General features: G+C 38.4%; 1 protein-coding gene across 3 annotated transcripts in view; it reads right to left on the bottom strand.

The window, feature by feature from the left end:
• The window catches only part of CHST15 (carbohydrate sulfotransferase 15), a 53,214-nt gene that overhangs the window by 18,507 nt on the left and 20,533 nt on the right, over positions 1-14,174 (bottom strand). For 2 of the 3 annotated variants that reach the window (XM_042790465.1, XM_042790467.1), the window contains 2 exons: positions 3,343-4,442; positions 2,240-2,579 (listed from right to left, as the gene is read on the bottom strand). In XM_042790465.1, the coding sequence (XP_042646399.1) occupies positions 2,240-2,579; positions 3,343-3,930 (928 nt within the window). In that variant the 5' untranslated portion in view covers positions 3,931-4,442. Of the gene's footprint in view, positions 1-2,239; positions 2,580-3,342; positions 4,443-9,272; positions 9,407-14,174 lie in introns of those variants that run through there. The other variant, XM_032988687.2, reaches the window with a different exon arrangement.

Genomic DNA, 14,174 nt, shown 5'->3' with positions numbered 1-14,174 from the left:
TTGGTCCCCAGTGGCTGACAAGACTGCAAGTGGAGGGTTTGTGACTGCCAGCACAGAGCTAGGAATTCAGCACAGAGATAGGAATTTATCCTTATTTTCAAATTATATGCACTCCAGCATGATTTCTTACACTCTTCTGCCTGTTTGGTAGGTCCAGTTATGAGCTTTAGTGAGTCCAGTCTTGCTTTAGTGAGGTTGGATGCACTGCCTCCTCCAACATTAATTACAAACGTTTACGTTGAGGCTAATGTAGTTGTAGAGAATTTTTTAGTATGAAGGATTTTAGCTTAACATATCAGTTTGGTTCAGCCCTTCCTGCCAGCACTCTCATGGAAGACATGATCTTCCACAGATGGTTTTGCTCACAGTCCCTGCACCTACACACCCAGAGACAAGGAGCACAGCATTCGCACTGGAAGGCATCCAAGTCTAAAATCTCCTTTCTTCACTGATCTGACTTTTCATCTTCGGGGCAGGAGGTAATTCTTATCATTTGTCTTCAGCCAGCCACTGACTGTGATGAATGAGTGCCTTCTCATGGGGCACCATGATGCTTCTCCTGTTTGAGTTTGCCTGACTCCTCCATTCACACTGGTGCCTCCAGTGTCTCCTTATCTCGACCAAATTATCTCAAAAGCAAAACTGTATTTTCGTCATACTGCTTTAACTCTTAGTTTATCATAAACATTTAGAAAATGTCTAAAATACTTATTTTAGCCACTTTCTTATGGCATTAGAAAATACAAACTCTAACAACACAACAAAATCATAAAATCCCAGCTCTGTGGCCAAGCCCTCCTCCTCACCAAGCAATGAGGAACAAAGTCCCATCTGCAGGAGCTCAGAGGTTCTCCTGGGGTCCAGGACACAGGGAAGGGAGATGGAAATGGCAACACCACATGCAGAATAAATAAAGAACCGAAGGTGTGACCCCAAAATAAAGAACAGGATCAGCACTGCAGGTTCCTGGTCCCTCAGAAAGTGTACTTTCTTGCCTTTAGTCATGGCAGTTCATTAGAAGAGATAGTCTCCCATTTCAATGAAGCTTAGAAAAGCACCAAAGGAAAGCAGTGATGCAAAGTCCTCATCAAATAATCTACTCCATCATGCTATGTTTTTCCTTTTTCCACAGGCAGTGTCTGCACTAAAGCAACAGTAAATGAGGAACAGAAGCGAAGATGTCACTGTAAAATAGCCAGTATTTTCCCCTTGGAAATAGTAGTATCACTGAAAAGCCTGTGATCTTTGATACCAAAAGTCATACAAAGTGAGAGCATACCAGCACTTAACAGCTAGATCCAACAGTGGGAAAATCCAGACCCTGGGTGGAATACAGCAAGCATTATACACAGCCATGTTTAGTGGAAGGCACTAAGCACACAGCAGAGTTAGGAATTGAAAATGGGTCTTCTGTGTCTCATCTAGTCACTAACCACAAGACTGGCCTTCCTTGGCACCCAGGAAAGAGAGAACAAGAAAGATATAAATACTTCAGATGGATAAAACGATGTGCTCAGCCCCACTGCCCTCAGACACCCTCTGAAGGTGCAATCACGAGGGGTGGATGCGTTTTGCTCCAGCAGGCCATAACCTCAACTATTCAGGTCTGCCTTCAGAGATGAAGGGTCACTTCATGAAATATTGATGTCACCCAGGAAAAGAGCATCAAAAATATGTGCAGGTTTCTTGTTGTGAGAGAGCATTCTCATGCAGAGCATCTCTACTGTTCAGTGCTTGACTAGAGCTGCAACACTAATGAAACTCCTACCACAAAGCACAGTTTTATTTATTGAACTATAAGGGCTGAATCCACCCACATTTCAAATACTGAACCATCATTCAAGAAAAACTTTGCAGAATTTTGCAATACGAAACTATCACAGCTATTCTTTAAATCTCCCATCACAACCTAATAGTTCCTCTTCCTGCTTTTACTAATTCACAGGGTTGGCTTTATCTAGTGTTTTTATTTTTCTCCTAGATTTTTCCAAACCACTGCAAATAAACCAAATGAAATGTGCATCATCTTGAAAAGTTTAGCTCAAAAACATCATTAAGCAAAAGCAGGCTGGAACCTACTGAGCAGCTATCACCTGGATTTTTCAAAACTATTAACTCCAGTGGTTTCAAGGTAAGCCAATATGGAGAAAATCCATAAACTTTACCCCAGATATATACAAGAAATGTCAAAGTTTAATAGACACAACTTGCCTGGATACCAGAGGACATGTTTACTCACCAAACCGTTTTCTTGTCCACCAGTGTGGCTCCTTGATTGCTGAGAACCGAACGTCGGGGTGCAGCCTGAGCCGGTCGTACAGGTCTGTCGTCCCACACTTAGGCTGGCCAATGATGTAGAAATGGGGCAGACAGCGCAGGCGGTAGTGTTTGTCCTTATAATGGTACAAGTGGTTCCAAAATACCTTCCTGAGGTAATCGAATATGGTCCGAAAGCGCTTTGAATACAGTGCATAGGAGTTTGTTGCATAAGGATCCGTGGTTGTGTTTCCTCTGTACTCTTCATACCAACAAGGATTCTTGCTATTTGGAAGGAATTTATTAGGAATTACTGAAAACATCTGAAACAAAGAACAACAATTTCAGTCAAGGCAGAAAAAAAATTAAAGTTATAAATTTCTAACAGCACAGTGAGAGAACACAATAGAAATACTATGTGGACATTTTTAACTCTTATTTTTTTAACTACAAATTTGATCCAAGTTATTTTTTCTGATGACAGCAGAACCAAATCCTGTACAAACAGCTGGACTGGGAAAGGAGTCCATTTAGAAATCCTTTGACTTTAAGGCCAGAAAAGACTTCAGCAATCCCCCAACTACCCTGCATCCCCAGGAATTAATTTTTAAAGTCAAACTGTAATGTAATATTCAAATCAAATTAACTTCCAGTTTTTAACTCTGAAATATAATGTTTGCAATGATCGCATTTTCAGGAAGGCACAGTTAGAAGGTAATCAGTTATCAGAAAGGCTCTTTTCTTATTTATCATTTAAGATGACTGTCAAATCTAAGTCAGAATGATCTTGTATGAGACAAGGTAAAAGTTCAATGCGATTGTACAGCTATCGGTAGACAGTCTGATTTTTTGTTTCAGATGTCAAGACCATTTATATAACCCATCTATTTTGCCCATGACTCAGAAGGATGTGATCCACCATATCAGCTTTTCAGCTGGTGTAAATCAGGAGGCTTTAGATGGTGTAAATCACTATATGAAGATCTGAGCAGTTGCATTTTTTTTAACCGCAGTATAAGATTGACCCAGAAGTCTTTAAATAAGCAGATGCACAGCAGTTTAAGACACACTTTAATTCACACTTACATGTGGCTCTTGTTTCCTCAGCTCTTCCAAATCAGGGCGCTGTCTTGTCATAAACTCTATCTTTGAAGTAATAGTGTCAATAATTAATTTAATGCTTGGATAATCCTTTACGTATGAAATATTCATTTTAGAAGGCTGGTAATGGTCTTTCATGTCACTAAGGCTTTCATTGTCCATTAAGCTTGGATTGCTAGTAAAAGCTCCGTAATGGAAGGGAGATGATATTAACAACAGGCCATGTTTGGCTCCAGTCAGTATGTAGGATGCCATCACTAGAGTCATTATAATCAGCCCAAATATTAAGCTGCATAGCTTCCCCTTCCTCAAGCAGAAAAATCCATTCCAGCTTTCCCTGTGATCAGTCCTTACTTCCAAAACTGCAAGCAACTTCATCTGCTTGCTATCGGTGTACAAAGGGATCTTACTTTCCCCTTTGCAAACAGGACACTTCTGGTTATTATGATTAGGTCCGCGGCATTTGAAACACTGTCGGTGCAAGTCATTTGGTAATAAATGTATGCAACAATTAATGCAATACCTCATATTACTACTGTTAAACTCCTGTATTAATGAGCCAAGCACAGCCATAAAAATGTTTCTGAAGCATATGAGTCATCTTCTGGAAGTCTGAAATTATTTAATTCCTTGAGTGATTCTATGACTACTCAGCAATGCAAAAGGACAGGTTCAAACCAAAATAGGTAAGAGCACTCAAAAAGTGATATATGTCACCAACAGGAAAAAAAAACAAAACAAAACAAAACAAAAAAAACCACACAAAACCAACACACAAAAATAGATGTACTGTGGATGTGGTTTCCAAGAATTTGACTCAGTAAGAGGAACGTGGCAAAGTAAGAATCAGCTACAGAGCTGTCTCAGGTTTTTCCCATTGAACAAAATGAGAAGGAAGAAAAATTGTTATGTAGAGTGAAAATATGCAAAAAATAAAAATAACACATTGTCCTCTGATTTATGATGGAATAGGCAAATATGGGCAGAAAATCCCAGGTATTCTTAAAACAAGTGGGTTCCAAACCAGACTGCTGTTATTGGAAGCTTCATCTTCCCAGAGATGGTTTCAATTTGCATTGTACAACCTAAAGAAACAAAAACATATATATAGATACACTCAGAAGAGCAGACATAATATCTACATTCACCTTCATTTAAAGCCATACATAATATCTACATTCACCTTAATTCAAAACCATAGCAAAGTAGAATCTGCCACAAGTAATTTCACAATTCTGTTTGAATGATGTCTTCTATTTGCCAAGTATATTAATTACAGCACGCACAGTATTAAACCCAGGAAGTGTTTGGCTTCAAATTCACAGCGAGCTGCCCTTTCTTTTCAATCACCCATCTGCTCATATCAGTGAACAGTTGCTACCACAGGTAACACTACGCGACTTCCCTCAGCTGCTCACTAACCTATCTGACAGATCTTAATCTGCTCTTTAAACATGGAAGCATTTTTGGACAGTGTCCAGTAACACAGGTTTAAATGTTTACACTCCATCTGTTCATGGGGACCTTAAATTAACTGTCCTGAAGTGGGGTAGGACCCTAGCTAAGAGAACAAGGCAGGGATAAGGTAACAGTCTCCTTTCAAGCATATGAGATAAAGAGCCAAGCAAAAAAACCCAAAAGCCACAAGTAAAACATTAAGCAAATTGAAGGGATTAAATTATAGACACGAGCAAAGGCTCACGACAGGATCTCTGATTTCTGGACCAAATGATTCTGGGATGAGAGTAACCACCTGCAATGCACCACAAAGCCACCAAGATACTTTTCAGCACTACTAGCCAAACACATTTTGAAAACGTAGTACTCGCTAAAGATGGCCAGATGTGTTACTGAAATGAAATGTACCATCAGTACTGCAAGTTCAAGACAAGACCCTGGATCCAGCTAATCCTCTTAATGGTGCGCACATTGGTCCTAGAGATGTCATGAAGAAAAAGCAGGAGCAGATGTCCCCTTGCAACAAGGCAGGCATCATGGGCAGGGACTTGAGCACTCGTGGGCCCCATGAAGGTCTCCATGTCCACAGAGACCAGGGGCTAAAGCGCCCTGTGGCACAGGGTATGTGCCATCCTCCTTTAAACACTTCACCACCACGGCTGGTTACAGTCAAAAAGTGACCAGAGCTTTTTCAAATATTTGTATGAAACTTTTGTCTTGGTTTGAGCACGTCCATTCTTGGCTTGCCAGGCAGCAGTCAGAGCAGAGACACTTAAAGTCAAAAACAAGCCAGCAGCTTAAGGATGGTCTTAATTAAAGCATATTTATGCATAGTTCCTCTAGATTTTCTGTTTTTGTGGTTTATTAAATACTTACTGGAACTACCCACATTTTAACTTTAAAATCAACTCTCTGTTTGGAGAAGCCAGATTATCAAATACAAAAGTTCACAGATAATATAACCTCTTCTATAAACTAGAAATATTTTTATTGTCTATGATTATCTTTCTGGGGTAACTAAAGAAAATAAATATTTTAAACTTGAAAAGAGCAAAACAAAAAAATCTGTCATAGGATGAAAAGGAAAAGAAAAAGATGGGGAAAACCTAATAGACAGTAGTAATGCATGGCTCTGACAGGTGACTTCCATTTTGGCCTTTGTCACCTGATAAAGACAGAAAGTCCCTTTAGCCCCTGGGAACAAAGATACCTTAGGGCTCCAGTGCTGTGATGCTCCTTGTCCATCCTGATGTGGATACCCATGAAAGCAGTGACCCAGTTCCCCTCTCAACACCTCCATCTCCTCAGTGTCACCCAGGACCTGGTCTGCCACAGCCCTCTTTTCAGCCCTTCTGCAGACAACCCCAGTACTAACCTGAGTAATTACCCTGAAGGCTCAATACAGTTTTAACCATACTGTGACTAAGAGGCTCAATATTGCCTCCGAAGAACAGAAAAAACACTGCCCCTTCTGTGCAAGGCCAATGAAGGGCATATGGACTCCATGCATAAAATACAACATTTCATTGCAGATAAAAGCAGCGGCTGAAAGACTTGGAAGAATTTGGGAGCATGACAGCTTTACCTGAACAGAACGGTATCTTTTTCCCAGAAGACTATGGTTGATGAAGTGCTAATTAATTAAAATTATTTTTCAGATTAAGTTAATCTGTGTTATAATTAACTTCACTAGACCAGAGAACCATCTTATTGCTTTATGGGATATCTAAAGTTCCAACATTGACTTTTACTACTTAAATGAAAATATATTTTCCAAGTCACCTTAATCAAAATATTAAATAGAAAAGAAGTTTGACAATTCAGAGTTATGAAAAATTAGTGTACTATCAGAGTAACATGAAAAAATCACCACCATAATAATTCTCATATAGGTACAGTTCTCCTAGTTTAACTACACCTCAGTAACCACATAAAAAAATTTTTTGTCATTACTTTTTGCTAGCAGCTCCCTCCTCTGGACTCACAGGAATTGCTCCTTCTCTACAAAAATCCATCTTTCCTTTTAAGGCTCAGAAATGTTTTTTTTCTGCATTGTTTCCAAACATCTTTCTTTCTTTCTTTCTTATCCTACAGCGCTCTTCATTCCACCCAAAAACTTAACTCATCCTTTTGCACCCCTTTACCTTCAGCACAAATCTTTCTGTCTGACTTTGTTCCTTGGTTCCTGAGAAACAACACAGACTTACAGATTTCTGAAGTGCATGTTTGTGTAATGTCCAATACACCAATAATGAAAATAATTTCTCATGACAATACAGTGGGTATAAAAAGCATAGTCTGATTACTCCTACAACACACCAAATCATAAAAGTATAATCATTACTAATTATGAGTCCCAGAATTTGGCTATTTTGTCTTTAGCTCTTTCAATGCTTATTTTTAATTCTTAAGAAACATTGCTATAATTCTACATAATAACTTCTAGTTCATTCCTACAAAAGTGTCCAGATCAAAGGGGGCAGTCACTTCAGATCCTGCACTAATCATCATTCTTCCAGCCACATTTTTATATGAGACAAAGTGCTTTTGTAAAATTATTTGTATTCTTGTTTTTTCTCCCACCTAACATTTCCATATTGGAGGATTTCTGCAATCAGAACAAACCGGCTGTGTCTCAAGGACTCAAGAATAATTATTTAGATAAATACTGAACAAAAGGATTGCAAAATACCTTCCCACTAACAAAAGTTCATTTCCTTAATGGGTTTATTCTACAAGTCAGATGAGGGAGACAGAAATTGTAGCATAATCATTACTGATTATATTTAAATCAAAGGGAAAGAAATCAGTGTAAGACTTCTCGAAGAAACTAGTATTACAAATTTCTCTAAAGAAATGGACCTGTGATGAGTTTGACAGAAGGTTGAATGACTAGAAAGATTAAATCAGGTTCATATGTGTAATATTAAACCCAGAAATGTTTATGTGTTCTTACACATAAAATATCCTCCCCCCCGCCAATGAATGTCCAAAAGAGAAAGAGAAGTTACAGAAAGGAGCTAAGATTTAAAGCAGGAAAAAGCTCGACGATTGTCCAACCACCGCTGACAATCCTAATGGCTGGTGAAAGGGAGGTCCTGACAAGAAGTGAAAAGTTTCCATTTTGCAAGAAAACATTTCAGGCAGCAGTAAGACATTTGAGCAAAAATTTTCAAAGAGGAAGCAAAGGAGGCAGGAGACAGAAGTACTGCCAGGACAGATTCCGACATCACCAACGGAGCTAATAAAGGAAATAATGAAAACAATAATAAAACAAAACAAACCAAAAAAAACTGTAGAAAAAATATAAGATGGAGATGAGGGCCCTCATAACAAAAGATAAGAAAAGGGAGGCGAAAAAAACACGTCTTAAAAAAGATACAGAAAGAAGACACTCTAGGTTACAGTGGTAGCTATAAAATGATCTGGTAACCAGAAGATACCCTACAGCCTCACTTCAATTAAATTTATCACGTGCTACATGTTTGTTTTCATGTAATCCTTCCACCCTGAACTCCTCCACTTTGACACTCAGAGTATCTCAATATTCTCCCAGACCTCTGCTCTCCAGCTCCTTGCTGTTTATTTTCAGAGGGACCTGTTACTATGCACTGTCTATTTAGGGAAAAAAAAAAAAAAAAAATCAAATTTATTTTCCAGCCCTCTTCTAACAGGGATCTGGAACTTGCTCAATGATGCACATTTGAACAGATTTATTTGAGATAGTCTTACAGAATCAATTAAAGACTTGTGTATTTGACATTAATTCTCAAATTTTTAAAAAGAGCCATCAGAGATACATTAATTAATACAAAGCACAGTATCTTAGAAAAAACACATAAGCTTCCCTATCCTATCTTACGTCCATTTGTATGTTAGTAAAATGTACTGGAATTTATTGAACCCTTCCCAGCTGCAGACATTTCTCATGAAACTCTGCTACAAACATTACAAACTAAAGGAAAAAACATGTTAACTACATCTTTGACAGCCGAAGAAAATGCTTTATTGGGAATCTGAAACAAGAAGGGGGGAAAAAAAAAAAAAAAAAAAAAAGAGAAATATGCTTAGCTACAGTAAAACTGAGATCTTAATCACAACAGTCATGAGGGAAAATTTAAAGTTCCACCAGCAACCATAACTCTGCCAACTTATGCATACGCACTACAACAGCCTGCTTAATTAGATGATCAGTTTGACGACCCACCACAGAGCAATATGACATATTACTCAGCTAATAGAATAGAGATGTTATTTTTTTTTTAATAACTGCTAGCTGCAGACATTCCATTTTATATCATTTTCCACTGTCATGTTCATGTAATAAAAAAGCTCAATTGTAATAAACACATAAAAGTCAGGATATAATTCCCTACTGCCACTCCCTTCTCTTTACCAAGATGTTTTTCATAAAAATTAATTCCCCAACATTTTACCATGCAATGAAGGATGCTCACCAGAAGGCCACGTTCTTTCTCCCACATAAGCAGAGTTCGTTTCCTTCATTCACCCCATGAAATCAAGACATCTACTGTATCTTTTTTGTTGTTTCTTCCATTCAGCATTTCCAGTAGTCATAACCACATACACAGACACACTTTATCCTTTTTGTATTTCAGTACTGAAAGCAGAAGGATGTGAATTGAAGGCAGAAAAACGTTATGAGACCTGAGTTGGTAATAAACCATTTATGTCTTTTTATATATTAGTTGCAAAACTCTGTCAGTTCACTGGCAGAATATTACTCTCTTTACACAACAAGCAGTGTCTTTGTATATTATTGAATAATGTAGCATGTAATTTCCTCTTGTTGAAGTGAATGGTGAATTATTTATGATCATGACTATACAATATTTGTCTGTTGTACATAAATGTATACCAGCTCTAACCACAAAACAGAAATCAGCATAAACCTTTTCAAGCTCCTTGGCTGAAAGCAAACCTCCTCTTAGAAATTAGGATCTTTGGGAATCTCCTAAGTAGGAAACATGGCTATAAGAGCTGACACACAGTGAAATGGGAAAAAAAAAAATAGCTATATTAGATAGAATTATAGAATTGTTTAGGTTGGAAAAGACCTTCAAGATCATCGAGTCCAACCGTTAACCTAACACTGCCAAGGCCACCACTAAACCACACCCCTAAGCACCACATCTACACACCTTTTAAATACCCCCATGGATGGTGACTCCACCACTTCCCTGGGCAGCCTGTTCCAATGCCTGACAACCCTTTTGGTGAAGAAATTTTCCCTAATATCCAGCCTAAACCTCTCCTGGCACAACTTAAGGCCATTTCCTCTTGTCCTATCACTTGTTATCTGGAAGAAGAGACCGACACCCACTTCTCTACAACCTCCTTTCAGGGGTTGTAGAGACCAATAATGTCTCCCCCCTGAGCCTCCTTTTCTCCAGGCTAAACACCCCCAGTTCCCTCAGCCGTTCCACACAAGACTTGTGCTCCAGACCCTTCACCAGCTTCGTTGCCCTTTGGACATGCCCCAACACCTCAATGTCTTTCTTGCAGTGAGGGGCCCAAAACTGAACCCAGTGTTTGAGGTGCAGCCTCACCAGGGCAGAGGACGGGGGGTTACACTCCTGTTGAAGCCCAGGGGACCTGCATCCCTGTTTCAAACCGAAGCCGACTCAATCTAATAAATACATTTATATGCAAGCAATAACCTAATAGCACACAGGTGAGACCTTGGCTTTGCTAGCTTCCCTGTGCGATCCATTCATTATCCAAGAGGAGGAACCGCTGGGTGCACGGGATGCGGGGAGAAGGCTGGCAGGTACCACTGGCAGGTACCACAAGTGCAAACAGCACAAGGCAGAGCTGCCTGCTAGAGCCTTACAATAAACCACAAAAACCGCAGTATCTAACCGTGTCCTACTCATTGCCATACGAGAAGCTAAATAGTGCAAAAAGATAAATTCCACCAAAAATAAAACATGCAAGATTTTTCATCATTCACGTATTTTTGCTCACTATATAGAAAATACTTGAAATTTTGTTTTATTTCTATTAAATAAACATTTCATAAAATTCCTCTACTTTCTCTTAAAGGATTGTAAGGGAAGATTGTAATCAAAATGGCTATAAAAAGAAATTACTTTCATATGCTCAGTCATATAACTAAAATTCTCCTCCTCTATGAATAAGATAAAACAGATGAAATAGATTTTACATGCACACACATCTTCTGGACATCTAAGTGCATGAGCAGTTTTTCAGGTCACCAGCCTTAATATTTAATGTGCTTTCCTTTTTATGTAATTCTTTAAAGATAAAAAAAAAATTTGTTAGTACTCTTAAAGCTAAATTTTATACTAGCCTTGTTATTTTTAATCATATTCAGCTTTTCCTGCTACCACAAGAAAGAGTGGCACGCTGTTAACCTATTATAAACACACTTCAAGTATATCAGTAACACATTTCTCAGCTTGATGTGTAACTGTTTCTCTGTTTGTTTTCAATGGAGCTACAGCACTTTATTTCCTCTCTTCACAGAATGTAATTAAAATGTGGAACTCATTGAAGCCAAAAGTATGAATGCCTTTGGAAGACATTAGACAATTAATGGTGAATACATCTATCAATGGTTGCTCTCCTCAATTCCCAGCAGCTAGAAAAGGATGGGAATTGGGTAATTTCATACCTGCTTTTACACTCCTTCACTGAGAGTTTATTACTGGCCATGGCCAGTGGCAGGAGAGAAGGACAGAGGTCTCTGTGTCAGTTGAAGATTTGAGCTAAAATTGTCCTGTTGGGCAGGTCACAGCCTAAAATATGGATGTCTAAAACATGTTAGAAAATAATCCACCAGCTCTCAGGTTATAGGGGATGAAGCCCAGCCAAAGCATGCCCCTCAGCTACAGCTCCCACAGACAGGCTCTGCAGACTCACAAAACACATTTTCTTTTTTCTTTTTGTCCATTTTCTTATTGCCACTCATGTCAGGGAGCACATCAAGGATTTGTATGTGGAGGTGCTTATTAGAGCTGAGAAAAATGGGTTCTTTTCCCAAGGAATCTTACTACTTCTCAGCAAAAGTAAAAAACTTGAACTATTAACATGTGGAAACATAAGAGCACTTTATGTTCTCGCTCTGTTGCTTCCTAGTTATGAGAAGACCTTCAGCTGCTGTGATATCTGTTATTTCTCCCTGTGACAAGAAGCAGTTACACCAGGAGATACTTCAGCTGAAGCATCACCCAAAGCAGACGTGGAACACATCCTCTGCAGCAGGTAGCCTTTGTCCCTCTTCTGTTTTAAATGAAAGCTACAGATGATATAAAAATAAGAATAAGCACCTTTAGCAAAATTAAAAAAAAAAAAAAAAAAAAAAAAAGAATTAGGCAAAAGACAATACTGCTGGATCTCATCTGGTCAGTAACTTCTGAAAGAGCACATGGCTCCTAATTTAATAGTATCTAATGCCATTCTTTGCTTAACAGCTATGTTGTTTTATCCACATCTTCCTAATTGTTTTCACTAATCTCAATAAATATTCTTACTGCCTAAGTGCCTTCCCTGTCAAATCAGGAAGATTTGTTTAATTCAAGTTCTCAATTTGCGCTGCTAATGTTTTTTGAAATCTCAAAGTAAAGCTGATCCCACATCCTCTACGAACACTCCAGAAATTAATTTCCCTTTAGTAGTATTTCACTCTCAAGAGCTCCTGTGAAGACAGGGCTGCCATTAATCACAAAAAGATGTAGGTTTCTAAGTTAAATGCTGCCCACTACCATACCATGGAAACATGAAAGGGCAGAGTGAAGCTGACAGAGTAAAACCTTCATAAAATTTCCATATAAAAAAATAAAAAAGCGCAATATTTAGTAACAGTGCAGCACAGCCATGTAATTCCTCTTCCATTCCTCCATCACCTGTTCCAATGTGGCTCATGGCAGCAGGGACTAGCTTTCTCCCTGTACAACAGCAATTCTCCAGCCTGTGCAAGATACATTTATGACCTCTGGACACACGAAAATCCTGCAAAATTTTACCATTACAGATACTTTTTAGCTGTCAGCCTTCCTGGGAGGGATAAGGATTGAACCAGTCTACTGGCTGCACAATGACTTTGCTCTCAGACACGAACTCTTCAGAAAAAGCTGAAGTATTTGTGTAAGTGTAGTGAAGCATTTGTACAGCATGAGGAAGTCCATCCTGTTAGTGGGCAGGTTGTACCATTTTAATAAATAAACAGTACAAGTAACAAAAACCTGACCTAAAAAAAGAAAAAAAAAATGAGCTGAGGAAAGGAGAGGAATAATCGTAGATTTTCTCTATCCTGCTTATCGTACACATTTGACTTCTCAAGTTAATATTTTTGGAAATAAACTTTGCATAAACTCACATCTATTTACTTCACAGAAATCAACAAGCTGCCAGAAAGAAGATACGTCGATAAAATGAGAATCATGAATCACTGACCTCTGCGGTCTCCATACAAAAAAAAAAAAAAACAAAAAAAAAAACAAAAAAAAAAAAACAAAAAAAAAACAAAAAAAAAAAAAAAACAAAACAAACCAAAAAACACCCCATTGCAGTGGTTTAGAAAAGCAGCAGGACTCATTACAAAGCTCAGCAACCTCCTACAGACTGAAGTTATGTAAAGCTCTATTATTTCCTTTAAAAACCTAATTAAAAATGAAACAAAACAAATCAGTAAATACAACTCCCAAAAATTTATATAAGCCCACTACAGATATTTTTAAGGCAATCGCTTGAAAAACAGTCACATTTTAAAAGCTACAATATGTGGCCATAAGCCATGATTATCAATTCAACCTGCTGAACAACTGCTGAACACTTGTTCAAGTGTAAAATATGCTTTAAAGGACCTGTTCTGAAGCCTTTTAAAGCCAAAGAAAACCTGAATCATCACTGACTCAGCAATTTCGCCTAAATAACAACTGTGGCTTATTCCATAACCCTGCTGGTTTCTTTCTCCAGATCTAATCCAAACACACTCCACTCCTTCCTCATCAATATACTTCCAAAGAAAATGTGAGAATGGAAAAAAATCACACCCTTCATTTGCAAAAAAAAATCAGCAAACTCCCCCAAAATCAGCATAACGGTAGTCGTTTCAATCAAAAAAGGATCCATTCTTACTATTTGTGCTGCAATGCTCAGGAAATAGTTATTGAGCTTGAATCACCACTCAACTGGGCCATAAACACTGTCTGAATAAACAGATTACTGGAAGGAAGGAAGGAAGAAATGAGGGGGGGACAGAAAGAGGAGCAGGAAATTGTCCTGGATCAGCTACAGCATGGTCATGTCTTCCCCCCAAAACCTGTTATTACATCTGAAGTCTTGTGCAGGTTCCTAGAAATTACCAAGGTCCA

This window comes from Tyto alba, unplaced genomic scaffold, assembly GCF_018691265.1.
Source record: "Tyto alba isolate M040663 unplaced genomic scaffold, T.alba_DEE_v4.0 Super-Scaffold_1, whole genome shotgun sequence".
Lineage (NCBI taxonomy): Eukaryota > Metazoa > Chordata > Aves > Strigiformes > Tytonidae > Tyto > Tyto alba.
This window is presented reverse-complemented; position numbering and strand designations above follow the sequence as displayed.